This window comes from Falco naumanni, chromosome 8 (genome assembly GCF_017639655.2).
Source record: "Falco naumanni isolate bFalNau1 chromosome 8, bFalNau1.pat, whole genome shotgun sequence".
NCBI classification, from domain to species: domain Eukaryota; kingdom Metazoa; phylum Chordata; class Aves; order Falconiformes; family Falconidae; genus Falco; species Falco naumanni.
In genome coordinates this window covers 29,368,133-29,383,054 of record NC_054061.1, presented here as the reverse complement: position 1 = coordinate 29,383,054, position 14,922 = coordinate 29,368,133, and the positions used below count along the sequence as shown (strand labels likewise).

At 41.5% G+C, this 14,922-nt stretch overlaps 1 protein-coding gene across 1 annotated transcript; it reads right to left on the bottom strand.

Moving 5' to 3' along the window:
- Positions 1-626: 626 nt before the first annotated feature.
- MCM6 (minichromosome maintenance complex component 6) lies at positions 627-14,517 on the bottom strand. The gene is made up of 17 exons (XM_040602635.1): positions 14,373-14,517; positions 13,522-13,668; positions 12,821-12,931; positions 12,073-12,322; positions 11,230-11,395; positions 10,998-11,143; positions 10,010-10,160; positions 8,919-9,060; positions 7,806-7,947; positions 7,562-7,669; positions 6,793-6,948; positions 5,597-5,725; positions 4,339-4,500; positions 3,086-3,221; positions 2,648-2,815; positions 1,744-1,883; positions 627-1,133 (listed from the first exon to the last, which is right to left on the bottom strand). The coding sequence occupies exons 1-17, from the start codon at positions 14,480-14,482 to the stop codon at positions 1,020-1,022; spliced, it is 2,478 nt and encodes an 825-aa protein (XP_040458569.1). The 5' UTR covers positions 14,483-14,517; the 3' UTR covers positions 627-1,019.
- Positions 14,518-14,922: the final 405 nt, after the last annotated feature.

Genomic DNA, 14,922 nt, shown 5'->3' with positions numbered 1-14,922 from the left:
ACAAACCACCTCCTTTTCTGGACCTGCTTCAGAAACAGTTATTTCACACTACTTAAAACACTGAGTTTTGATATCTTTCATGCTATTAGAAATGTCAGCCTGATACCAGCACCTAAGAAACAAGACAAATATTCAGATTTTTTAATTCTTAATAGAGTATTTAATAATCCCATAGCATACAGCAAGTAACTGAAAGCAATAGAAACTCAAGTAAAATTTTCTTATAGAAAAATCTACCAGCAAGTTTACAAATAGAGACTTAAAAATCCCTCACAACTGACGGCAGTTTTCAATTCACTTACAAGTCATTCATCAAGATGGGGGTTTCTGACCTCCTGCCCTAGAGCCTTGCTTTGGGCTTGGCTATTTTCAATTTTCTATTTTACATATGCAACATAGGCATACACATCTTCAGTCCATCTAAAAAGAAAAAGCAGCAATCAGTTTCTCATTATCTGTTACTAGAAGTTAAAAAAAGTTTTTGAAGAACAGCATCTCTCACAGAGGAAATTTATTCTTTAACACATGAAATACCTAGATCACTATTTTTTCAGCCTCAAAGCATAGGCATAGAAAATAGCAGTTCCACATAGGAGTGACAACAAACCCACCTCCAGACAGCTCCAGATATTTAATGGTTTTTTATTTAAAAACCTACAGCATAAGGCACTGCTAAATACAACAGAAGAACAATGAAAAATTCCTTTCATTTAAAACAAGCATCTACATAGCTTGATGCTGAAAACAGCTATTGGATTATTCTCTTCTGCATCTGGATGATGGCACTGAAACCCAGAATTAATAACAAAAGTAATACATGTGTGTCATTTCTTTAAAGAACTTCCCCGTTCAAAAACTCTGTGTAAATGAGCCATCATGTATTACTAACAGCAGATTGGTGCATTCCACAGTAAAGAGTTCAGAGGAATTTAAGACGTTAGCTACAGAGCAACCCTTGCCAGAAAAGAATGCATTTTCCAACATGTAACTAGTCAGCTGTACAATCCAGTTCTCAGCCCTTAGTCTTCCAGCAGATAGTTGGGGTTGACAACCAGGTATGGATCTTCATCAAAAGTCTCCTCTTCTTTGGACCCTCTCAGTCCTGACTGGGACAGTTCTATCAGAATGTGGTCCTGCAACAGACAAAAAATTGTATTCAAACAAGAACAGAAAGATTTATTTGTACTTTTTGAAAGGTGCCTCCTTTTTGTACTGGTACCACCTCTTATTGATGAATCATTTAACCCTTTTAACTGTGAACTCCCTCTTTAACAGGCTCCTAATATTAACAATTACATTCAGTAGAAATCTCTTATTTGTTGTATGCTTTCTGGGAACACTTCAATCTAGTGGGTTTGTACCTTTTAATGTATTTTATATTTTCATATTTTTTTCCTCCAAACTGCCCTAGTGCCCCCCTGACTTAAAGCTATCCGTTGAATGAAGTGCTGTTTGTATTTCCGCCTCCTCATGTATAACTAACATTACAAAAAAATCATTTACACTTCTATAGGGACATAATATGGTACTGTGAGCTTATATATAACCCTTAATTAATTTCAGAGTTTTCTCTATAATGATTTTTAACAGGTATTAAACAAAGGTGGCCTTTATACTGCATAGTCGATAACATGGAAGCACAAAACATATTTCTCAAATTAGGAATGTATTCCATAAAAAAATGAATCATTGCACTGTGTAAATTAAAAACCTTTTTCACTATCCACAAATCTCTATACATACATAATGCGTAAGTCGGTGAATGACTCTCTCTATGATCTTCTTTTTATTTATTAGGTCTTCTTCAGATTCTATTTCAGATTCAATTTCCTTTAGATACCAGTTAATAAGTTCACTCCTCTTTAATGATGAATCGTCCTCTTCTGCGAAGAAAATAATTTGCATAAACACAGTAACATTAAGATACCGTTCTAACCACAAGAGAAAAGGATTTGTATGTTAACATTTACAATGCCGAAGAGAGAAACGTGCTTTTTGAGATGTTTAAGAAACATCAGACTTTATTCTGTTTCTTAAGCATCATGTTTTGTACAGAAGGCTGTTGTATCAGGATTTAATTGGAGGTATTTAGATTGAGCACTGAAGCTCCTCAGTTCTATGCATCCAAGTGGCTTTACTGTAGTCTCCACACCCTCCCAAAGACTCCGTCCCACTGGTATATGCTATGAAACAACTGCTGCATTTCATTACAGAAGTAGCCTCATTGCAACAGAAATATTTATTCACCCCGTGAAATGAAGAAGCCATTTGGCACATACTGGTTAAGTATATACTTTGGGTTGTGGCTGCTGACATATGTTAAAGCTCTTGCTACAGTTTTCATTGCTGCTGACTCTTCCAGCTGGGTTAAACCAACACATACTACAGATCCTTTCCTGGGTCTGCTTTGTTGACACGTTCCTTTGCTTACCAGGTTTTGACAAATGGCTAAGATATCACAGCCAGAAAGTCCAAGGAGTCATATCATCAGATGTAGTAAGACCACACGTGTACAGGTTCACACCTGACCTAACAAGTTTCAACTCTCAGCAGGAGTGAAAATCCCAAATGCAACAGCATGAGACGTAGTAACAGTGAGTCCCTGAATTCAGGGTCTACCACCCTTTTAATAAAAAAAATTTCTTACCTTCCTCTGCTTTCCTGAGGTGCAGCACCAAGAGATTAGAAATGCGGCGATACTCAGAGAAGCCCAGTCTAAGAGAAGCTTTGGGTGCAGCATCCTTGCCCATGTCCTCAGAATGACCATTGATTCCATTTACAAGACCACCAACCACAGCTGGAGCTTCTGCCTCACCTGTTTGGACACATGCCCTGGTTTAATACTGTAACATCTTTTAACGGCTTAATTCTCTGAGCCACTGAAAAGCGTTGCATTGACCAACCAGATGAGTGGTCCCACAAAGAGGCTGAAGAAGCAAGAGAGTTAAGTACAGGAGTCAAGATTCCTAGTCCTTAGTAGATAAGAAATAGGTGAGAAACTGAAGAGAAGCATATACTCAAACAGGATAAGTTGTAAGCCTAGAAGTACTTTCCCCTTTGAAAAAATTCTCTGCAAGTAATTTACCATTGACTCCATCCTGGTCCTCTTGATCCCCCATTTGCTGTTCATCGTCTTGGTCTAAATTGATGTCAGGAGTCTCAACTCTAATGATGGACTTATTTAAAAGCCTGAAAGCTTCTTTCACATGTTTTGGGTGAACCTGATTTGAAAAAAGATGTATTAAATAGGCACAGTGGCTCTTCTAGTGTTAAAAAGCTTTTTTTCCCCCCCCCAATAGCTCCAGAAACACAGCTCTGACTCTGACAGTGGGCCTTTCTAACCATCTCACCTAATTAATCCTGAACAGTATAGCCTCTGCAAATCAAATTATATCCCACTACAAGTACTCTGAGTTCACAGAAGGTTATGGAGGAAATAAGCAGCCTGATGAATCTTTCAGGCTTAAGCGATCATGTGCAGTCGATAAAATTTTTTACTTAAGCCAAGAACATTTTGAAGAAAGATCAGTGGAGCAAAAAACATGAAAGAAATGGGTCTGAACAGAAACAATACAAAAAACCTCATGTGATTAATGAGACTCTCCTCCAGAGTTGAAAAGCAAAAACTGGAAAAATAATCTCTAGCTGAGCCGTAACCTTAAAGCTATCCGTTTCTTTGTAAGCTGAATTTAATTAAAAAGAACCCAATGGGTGTCCTTATACAACCAGTGAGCAAGCTTCTATCACCGCACGTGTCACATAACCCCTAATCAACATTTCAAAAGGCCTGCTGAGTTTTAAAGCAGACTAGATGGATAGTAGTCATACTAGTTAATACACACAATGCGATACACATTTCAACATTTGTTGACAGGAGGAGAAGCTCAGATCACAAATACAGGTTCTTTTAGGGAGGTTCAGATACTTTGATGAACTTTGGCTTCTTAGATTGCAGGTGGAAGAGAGCTGTGAGAGATTACAAACTACACAAGATGAGGAGACACACTACCAACAGCCCTGGATGATACTAATAGATAATTTTCTTCCTATTTGTCATAATTTGACAGTAATGGCTGAGAGTGCTGATACATCTGTAACGCAAAAAGATGCCATGTTCTCAGTTTGGACCAGCTGATCTCAGTTTTAAAAGACATACCTTAAACACAGTTTATCTGGCATACAAATTCAGACCAAGCATGACCACATGACAAGTGAAAATACGATCCAAGCTCTCCTCCTCACCCACGGGATTTAGGTATGTACAGTATCACAGTCAAATAGCAAAGCCAAAACTCCCACAACATTTATATAAACAAACTTCCATCAAAAACCTGATACCTCATCACAGCAATGCATACGGGCCATAGCTTCAGACAGACGAATCATGCTTTCCAACTGCCGCACTGTGATTCTCCAGGATGACTTTGTTGCGCCAGAGCCATCGCGCTGCCGTAGTCGTTTATACTGCTCCACTATGAAGTCCTCAGACTCCTTAGATATCTTTGTGACAGCAGACAGTATGACAATGTCATGTTAGAAGTATTAAAGTTCATTCTTTTTGCATTAGATTGGCAGTTCCCAGACTTTTCTGTACTAGCTACTGCTTTTCTCTGAAATAGTCTATGCTATACACATACTACACATAAACATAATGGCGATCATATTATGTTAAAATTATATTGTAATAATAATTACAGTAACAACGATATTAGAATAAGTACATTGACACATTATTTTACAGCAGATTTTTGATAATATCTATTTTTCTGTTCCACTGACTTGCTTACAGGCATCATTCATGTCTGCCTCTACTAGGCTGTTCCATGTTTATTTACCTTTCATTCTGCATGCAAACACACACACAGGTGTATGCTCAATACACTAACATTGACAACAGCTTTGTGTGCATGCTTTTTAGCTTGAGTCTATCTGCACATACAGAGATCCAGCCAGAAAAAAAAACTCGCGACATGGAAAAGAAGTGGGAGTTTTCAAAACTCTGTAAGGGAGGGTAACTCCTTCCATTTGAGAACTGCATTAGAAGTAGTTCTGAAAAATCTAATGCACAGCCCATCCAAGCTGCTACTTGGATTGACCACAAAAATTTGTACTTAGAGCAGTTTCCCATGTTCTGTATTTTACCACAAAGAAATACTGAGGAACAATACCCTTTTAAAATAAAGACAAATTGTTTGCTTAACCTATGTCAATAAAAGACAAAAATCTCTGCAGTGTTGAATAACCCATGCCCTTGAGGTATGAGAAAGCTAGGAAACGACCCCTCAGTCATTCCAGACAGAGGTTAAGAACTGCAACCAGAGTAGTTGGTGATTATAACAACTACTGATTCTAACAGTCTCAGCTTGACTGGCTGGGTTTCTGGAATTTAAAAAAAAAAAAAACGAAACAAAACACACACAAAAAGAGTACATGGTTCCAAATGATGTCATTTTCTAGGTAACTGAGTTTACAGCTCCTTTCTTGAGAGAACACTACACTAAGTGTCTTTGCATTTGCTGGAAAAAAGCATGCTACAAAGCAACTGTTCCATTGGACCTCCTCATACAGAACTACTCATACAGGAAAGCAGAATTACCTTTGGTTTAAACTGTCTTGCAAACAGCAGATACCTTCTGATATCATCCAATGAATAGACACGATCAACAGATTCTTCTACTCTGGAATGCAGATCCACTATGCGTCTGGCAATGGCATAGTCTGTAACCTGGGATATTATTGCTCTGTCAGGTCACTTTTACAACATCAGCCAAATATCGAACAACAACTACATTCTTCCTTCCCATTCCCCTCCCTCACTTGCAACTCTCATGGCAGAGCCAGTCTTTCCAGAGGCCAGACTCTGTCAGAAGATCAAGAGAATGTCCTGGAGGTTTTTAATATAAGGAAACATAGAAGAGAAGGGATAAAAAGCAGTTTAAAGATTTATAACCTCCTTGGAACTCTCCTGGGTTACACGTTAGCCATAGAACAGGCAGAAAGCAGCACTCTGCAGCGTGGGAACTGCTTTCTTCCTTTTCAGCCTACTCTGTCTCTTTCATCAGTCCCTTCTCAATTAGATAATCACTCCGAGCAAAACAGCAGAGAGAACAGTGCTGAACCAACATTAATCTCTGTATCTCATGCGTTCCCAAGGCAAATGCCACACAGACAGGTGGTAGCAGCCTTAGCCTTAGTGACCAGCGATTTGTAAAAATGACTAATGGTGTCAAGTTTGCAGGTCAAATCACTACAAGATGAAAAGGCAGTATCCTTGTATTCAGCAGAGCATGTTCAAATTTGTACTGCAGGCTTTTAACTTCAGACAGAGAAGAAAAGCAGAAGCCAGACACACTCATGAGATCAGCTTCACCTAAAATTGCAGGGGGCCACCAAGATGGTCAGAGGGCAGGAGTACATGAAGTATGAGAAGCTGAAAAAGCTGGGTCTGTTCAGCTTGAAAAGAAAGCAACTGCCTCATTGGTGAGTATAGATATGAGATGGAGCCAGATTGTTCTCAGAAGTACAGAATGCACAGAATTATAAACCGAACCAGGGGAAATTCTGATTAGATTATTAGATTAGTTATTATTTTCTAAACACATTGAGACTTGTTAAAAATTGCACTAGGGGCCTAGCGAGGCTGCAGAATCTCCATCCTTGGAGATACTCAGAACTAACCAGGTCAAGGTCTTGGCAACCTGTTCTCAGTGATCTGCTTTGAGCATGAGGTTAGACTACAGACCTCCAGAGGTCTTTTCTGACATAAATTATTCTACAGTTCCTTAAAATTACCTCATTACATTCATCCACAAGAATGAAGAAGAGATCAAAGCGAGACATGATGGGAGCCGACAGGTTTATATTCTGTTTCAGTGACTTGGATCTGTCATAGCGCCCACCAACTGGGTTTGCTGCAGCCAAAATAGAGGTCCTGGCATTCAGGGTAGCCTGACAATGAGAGGAAGCAAAAAAAAAAAAAAAAAAAGGGGGGGGGGGGGGGGGAAATAAAATAATCTGTGACCACTTTCATTCGAAGCAAATCATTGTTATTCAAATGATCAGCACAACATCTTTTAGATTAGGAGTTTCAATGGAGATATGACAACAATCAATCCTCAGAAGAACCCAAACCAGCCCTTTCTAACCAGGTCTCTGCCCCATGACACTTGGTGAATCAAGTATTTTAACATTTTCACGCTCTTGACAACGAGCCCTTAAAAACAGGGCGTTGTGAAAAGCACTTTTAACAGTGCAAACAGATACTTTGCTTCTACAAACACACACAGAAATCTATATCCTCTTTTGGGGTTACTTCAAGGTTAGGGTTTCCCCATTTTTTGTTTCCTGTCCACTGTAATTTTTTTTCTTTTCCTTTCAGTAACATTTCTGATCTTTTTTGGGGTATGTGGCCCAAAAACTGCAGGCAAGCGATCTCTGTCCTGCCACAGTGAGGCAGCTGCAGAGCTGACAAGAAATTCTGACAGATCAACGCTAGATCAGTACACGTAACTAAGTCAGATGATTGTACAGACTACACAACCAGCAGAACAGTGCAAGCTACCTTCACTCCTGCTTTAGTAATGGATATAGTCTGCTGCTCCATTGCTTCGTGAATGGCTACTTGATCCCGCATCTCCATTTTGTCAAATTCATCAATGCAACAAACACCCTGCAGCCGAAGAATAAAAAATGGTAGGTCACCCAAATTAAATCATTTTTGGAAAAAAACACCATTAAGACAATTTGGGGCTCTTTGTCATTAATCAATGATGGGATGCGGGAACCTCTCTAATTCCCAAACTCACGTTATCCGCCAGCATCAGTGCTCCAGCTTCAATGACGAACTCATGAGATTCTTCATCTTTTACAACAGCTGCTGTTAAACCAGCAGCACTGGAGGCTTTTCCACTGGTGTATACAGCACGAGGACTGAACTCATCTACATGTCTATGCAGAGAAACATACTTAAAACGTCAGATTAAAACCTGCAGAAACAAGTCAACTGTAACACAGTACTGCTTTCAACCTCTCAGGCCAGGATTTGTTCCTTCCTTCAGGAAGCAATTAATATCTAAGTAGGCCCTCCCACCTCTAATGATTGAGTGAGCCTTGGAAACTAATCCTTAGTCTATCACAGGGCTGTTATTCACCTCTGCTTAAACCAGCAGAACAAAAGTAATGATCCAGACCTCCTCCCACAAGTTTTCTGCAGACTTCACAAGCTAACCAGCTCCTTACAGGTCAGGTAAATGTCAGCACAAAGGAACAAATGCTTTCATAGTAGGAAGCAGTGAGACTGACCACAGACAGCCCAAGGCAGCTTCTGTGGTGCCTCTACATTTCTGAGTTGCAGTGTACGCTACAAGGAGATCAGCTGCATGGAGAATGATGCAGATATAAATGAACATGATAAAATGAAACCATATTAAATAGAATTTCCAATAAAAAAAGCATACTATTGTAAGATGTAGCATAAACCACAATTGTTTCATGATTATTTTTCAGGACTAATAGTTGTCCATTTGTCCAAAGTGTTGGGACCTACCAATTTAATCCAAGCTAAAAATAGGGGCAGGGGGGAATCATTATTTCAGCTAACTCCGATATTTTAAGATGTGCAATAAACTGTAATTTTAATATTTAATGTCTTTCAAAAATATTTGGAAATTCATACTTTCATAACTACCTAAAGAACAAAAAAAAGTCTTAATTCATTCTTTGGTAATTACCACAGGGGCTCTGTGAGTTTGCTTCAGCCCTGTTCAAATACTTCAACCACATCCAAACAATTCCTGGAAAATATTCTTAAATATTTCACTTCCCTTTCCTCTGTTTAACATAGAGGAGACACAGTACACATTTATAGCTCTAGTCACAGTAGACAACATATAAATACTGAGTTTTAATGAGATGCTTACTTTAGAAATTGACTCTTGGCTGTACTTGGATCACCAACAACACAAACATTGATATCCCCACGCAGTGAAGTGCCTTCTGAAGTGGTCTTAGGAACTCCTCCAAAAAGCATCAGCAGAACCCCACGTTTCACTTCATCATTACCTGCCCCAGAAAAGACAACTGACTAAAAATCCAAAGAAAATACCACATTTTTCATATTCAAAAAAAACCTTCATCCCACTATAATTTTAGAGCATTTGAGCACATCTGCTCAGGATTTACCTATTTGCTAAACATCCACTAAAATTGTTGCATTCATCAATGCAACAAACACCCTGCAGCCGAAGAATAAAAAATGGTAGGTCACCCAAATTAAATCATTTTTGGAAAAAAACACCATTAAGACAATTTGGGGCTCTTTGTCATTAATCAATGATGGGATGCGGGAACCTCTCTAATTCCCAAACTCACGTTATCCGCCAGCATCAGTGCTCCAGCTTCAATGACGAACTCATGAGATTCTTCATCTTTTACAACAGCTGCTGTTAAACCAGCAGCACTGGAGGCTTTTCCACTGGTGTATACAGCACGAGGATGCAACTAAATGTGTTTGATACAGTTTCAGGGCAGAATGATTCAGAAAGCAGCTGAATTCCTTTATGCTACAGTGGCTCAGAATATGGACCAAATTCAGCAGATCAAACTTTTCAGACCTAAGCAATCTGAGTCCTCAAACTAGCTCTGAGCCAGAAACAACTGCAAACATATATACACACACTTACAGAACAGCATACAAATATTTGGAACCCGTAAACCTTTTGAAGGAAGGCCATATAAAAGAGAACTTAGACCCAGCTATCAATTCTAGGGTCTAGTAGTAGATCACTCAATAGAAAAAACATTTTGACTAGTCTTGCAGGCTTTCATGATCAAACCCAGCAAGTACTCAGCAAATAGGTTCTCCTTTTCTAGCATAACCAGTGCTGGAGGGGAGTTTATGGTAGCTGGCACAGGGCTTTCAAGCTTTCACAAAAAGGCACTACACAGACAGCAAAAGGAGTATTTTTACAAGTGAAATCTTCCCTCTCTGAGGCAACAGCTGGACTCTTACCATGGATAGTGGGAAAGAGGCTGGTGCACAGATTATGGTAAAGGTTCTTATCTTGGCTCATTTCAAAAACCTTCTCCCACTCTTTCACAGACATTTGGTTTTTAATGCTTTCTGCAGTTTGTTCTTCATCTCGGAGCTCTTTTCCACCAAACTAAACACAGGAAATACTTTTTTTAAAAAAAAAGTAACAGAAGTAATAACATGGCCACTACTGAATGAGAGTACTGCAGGCAGGAGGTTACAAAAACTTGCTCTGTAAGCTGAATGGGAGGAACACATTCAGAAAAGCTGACCTTAGGCTAAGGAAGCTCATCAACTTATACCTTTAAAAACCAGTAAGACAATTTCCTAAGAGGGCAAAATCAATAGAGTGTACTTCAGTTAGTGAGAAAACCCAGCAGAGATGCCTGTCCAGAGATTAAGTAAACCAGTACACATTCCTTTGGCTAGAATCTGCCTTTGTAAGCATTCTTCATTAACCGGAATTTAGAAGGTTTTTCATTACTCCGGAATGAAGCAGGAAACTTCTACCCCCAGAAAATAACAGACACTAATTTTATCCTAAGTGAAGGTGCTAGCAGAATTATAGATTCAAATATCATACCACGCTCAAGCTCAGCCATATTCAGTATTACTTACTATGTTGTAGTAGTATCCCAAGATGTTATGTGAAAAAACAGAGGGAACAAGAAAGAAGGATTGCTGTTTTCCCTGTGACAAAATGCAGCAATAGGACTTCCTGGAGGAACAGGAAATGCTGCAGAAATGGATGAAATCTGAATGGAAATCAATGGACCACATAACTCCTTAGAATAAATTGGTAACACTAGCCAATAATCACATTTGTGAAAACTGCCACAAACAACAAAGAAAAAAACTTGCTGTGTAAGTCCAGTCAGAATATAGAGACAGTCAAACATACAGGAAGGTGGTGCGCACATTTAAAGCTTTATCCATTCCTGCTCCCAGATATTCTTTGCAGACTCACCCGTGGATTTGTTGGTGCAACGTAACAAGCTAGAAAAACTAGCTTATATGACAGCTCTCTGACTCCAAGGGCGCGAAGTCCTCGAATGCCTTCGGTTTCATAGCCCTCTGTCCCACTCACCCGGGAGCTGGTTTCTGCGCGCACTCCTGCCATTACAGTGGGGTCAGAACAGCAGTTCCCAGAAAAAGCAGGGAAGGACTTCTCATTGAGGTCATACGCAGTAGCAACAAACCTGGTGTTGAGAGCTGGGACACATCAGGCACGACAATCAGTGACCCTGTGAAGTCACATTTGTCACCTGCCTGAGCAGACTCCACCGCTTCTGCACGCAAGATCACTTCCACGCTGCGAGGAATGCTACCACGTGGCAGCTCAGCCTGTGTCTCCTGAATGCGAACCTGGGGAGGGAAAGAATATTAAGCACTTAGTGAACATCATCAAATCTCAGAAGCTAAGCTGTTAATAAATACAGTGAGTAGCACTTGATTGCTGCCATCCATGTCAGTCACGAAATTCCTCTTACAATAAAAAAAAAAAAACCAACCAAAAATCCCTTCACTAATCAATTTCTAAAGGTGCTTTGGAGAAACGTAAGAGGATACACAGGGGTTACAATGACAATTCTGAGAGCCTGCAAAAGCAACTTGAAGAGTCCAGATAACGTGACTGACACAAAATATTATTGCAGATTGTGAAGTGCTGAGCATTTGACAGCGTAAATCTACTTGGAAGAGCAAAACAACGTAGATACTAAAAGACCTCTTTTCATACTTGTCTAAAACAACACCATGTGATGTACCCCCAATATAAGACTAATAACAGCTCAAATATGTCTGTTTTCAGTGGCTTGCTTAGGCAACGAACAACATGCAACAAAACTACTTTGATGCTATACTACTCATGATTTCCCATGCTTAAACATAAGCCTTCCACAGACAGAAAGAAACTATTTGCAAAAATGCCAGTGCCTTTTGTTGGTGTTGACAGAACTAAAATCAACTGTCTCCAATGTGCAGGAGTACAAACAACACCCTTCAATTACCACAGGAGCTGTCCCCCAACCTCACCACCGTACCTTCTGGAAATCAACAAATCTTGATTTGTTTGTGTCCAGCAGGAATCTTCTTCTATTGGCACAGACTGGGTTTCTGCAAATGTTTGGCTGTGTGTATTTAAATTGCTGTTCCACATCTTTAATCACTGTCTGGCAGTCAAGGCACAGGAAGGTTCCACTTACAAGCTCAGGATGGACGGGGTGGGTACGTACCACCTGTCCACTGATACGCATCAGCGAGCCAATTTTTGCTGAAGTCAGTTCTCGAATTCTGTTTAAAACAAATTCATACGGATTAAATCCTGAAGTTGAGCTGACATTTTTAAGCCCAGAGTACTACCCAAGCACCAATGCAATGCAGGTTCATTCAGTCTGTGACTAAAACAACAGCTGTAACAGACAAGAGAAAGAAAGATCCTATAATATGTTATCATTTTATGATTTTACACACTATAAGACTAACACTAAAAGTCAAATCAACGCAAAAGTTACTTCCCTGGTACTTCAAAAGCAACATAATATAAATCATTTTTGCAAATTGAGAGAAGTGACATTTGTTTATGGAATATGATAAATGTTAAGCATCCGAGTACAATTCACAAATGAAAAACTTTCAAAAAATACCCTGCACAAGATCAGGAAACTTCTTTGTAATTGTGTTGGTCAACTGTGCATTTCACACTATGTAACAAAAACATTTTCAGTATGCTTTGAGACCTTTTTTCAGTAGTAAAAATGCACAATTTTCTGGAGTTAATAATAATCTTACTTGTGTCTGGAAGGTAGGTCTTGGAATGCAACATAGAAGTCCTTGCTTGAAGGAACATTTCCATGGTCTCTGGCAAAAGTCTTTACTGCTCGGCAAAGGTAAGGGTAAACTCTGAAATATGGAAAATAAGTTCAAATTTTATGGAAGCTATCAAATTGCCTTCTTCACTTTAGACTACATCAAACGCTTGTATTGTACATTTTCAGGTTCTGGCTTTTACTGCCACATTATGCAAGAACACACAAAAGCTAATCTAAATATGCAGAATGTAAGACTACTGCATAATAATGCCATTTGCTTTATTGTCTGAAAACAGGCTCTTTTAAGCCTCATTTTATGTCACTTCCATCCTTCTATTAAGAAGGTAGGTCCACAAAATAAGCCACTGGCTCAATAAAATGTTTTTAGAGCAAGAAGTTCTAGAGTTTATTCTGTATTCCCACCCTGAGTTGTTTATTTCTTTACCAGAATAAATGCAACTGCCTAGTTAACTAACAGTCTCTAGAGAGGAATCTACTGAGAAAATAAGGTTTGATCCAGTAAAAAAAACAAAACAATAAAAAAAATCTTCAATCTAAGTGTTTTCAGGATACAGAAAGCAGATAAACCTTTTTTTTTTTTTTTTTTTAACCTAACATGTAAGATGTTATGGTGCTGAGACCACAGCACTGCTCAGCTCTCAGGTAATCTCTACATTTTACCTGTAAAATTCCTCCTGAATAGTGGTAGAGAGCTGCTGATTGAACTGCTCCAAATCCGCAAAGCTTACAGTCAACGTGTTCCGCTCCGGCCGAATCAGTTCTTCAGCATCATGTAAGTATTTGACCTCCCCATCTCTGCTCTGGAATCTGAAAGTGATACAGGAAAACATTTCATTGCAGTTACACGTCAGGTAGCAACGGAATACTTCTGAATGCAGGAAAGGCGGCAAAGAAAAGGATCGCACACATTCAGGTGCGTGCAAGAGAACGATGAGGGCCCACAGCCCCTCGCAAAGGCCCTTCTGAACAGCATTTCTTTCTTCTTCCACCCCCTTTGCTGTGTCTGTTCTACCAACACCGCAGCGTAGACGCACCAGGTTTGCACCTCATACAGCAGGCCTGCCACACAGAACTGTACTGAGAGTTTCATCAAAACAGGTTTTGTTTCCTCAGGGTGATGATAACGGGCCTCCCAGTTTGCCGCTGACAGGGGCCAAACCTAGACAGCCAAGTGCACCAAAGTGTAACGACCAAGGCGTGAGCGGGATTTTCAACCTGGCCCTCACAAAACTACTACAAGGGACCAGGGGCACGGACCGGGGTCCCCCCGAAAGCTCTCCCAGGGGTGCCGCCAGCCCAGGGGGCTCCCCCCCGCGCCCCCTCGCCAGGCAGTCGCTTCACGGCAGGGCCCAGCCCACGGGAGAGCTTTCCTGGCTGAGACGCGAGGGGCAGGGGCGACAGGCCCGGTCAGCGCCTCACCCAAATGGCGGCCCGCTCCGTCAGGCGCTTGCGGGCCGCCGCCTCCTGGCAGCCCTGCCCGCCCGCCGCCAGGCCCGACCCCCTTCACTCACTCCTCTAAGAAGTCCTGAAACAACTTCTGGCACTTCTCGGCCACCTCATCGCGGAGCTGCTGGTGCTGCTGCGCCGCGGCCGCATCCCCCGCCGCCGCCGCCAGATCCATCCCGACCCCCACCCGGTACCCGCGCCTGTTCGCGCCACTGCGCGCCCCACGTGCCCCGCCGTGCCGCCGCGCCGGCCAATCAGCACCCGCCGCCCCGCTGAGCCCCGCCCCGCCGCCCCTGCTCCCCCCGGCGCGTTTTCGCGCCAAAGAACGAGGGGCGCGAGCGGCCGGGGGTGCTCTGTGAGGGGCGGGCGGATTCCGCCAGAACCCCCCAGCCGCTCCCCTCAGCGCGCCGCTCCCCAGCCTTGTGCTTGGCTTTACCTGCCGGGGCAGGGGGTGGGTTGGTTGGTTTGTCCGCAAACTTGTCGGTGCTGTGGAGGACCTCAGCCTGTGCTGGAGGAGTGTGTCCCGCAGGCAGGCAGGCCCCTGCTGCGGGAGGCTGCTGCGAGCTTGCGCGGGGCCCTGGTAGCACGGGGGGTGGCACAGCTGCAGGCACAGGT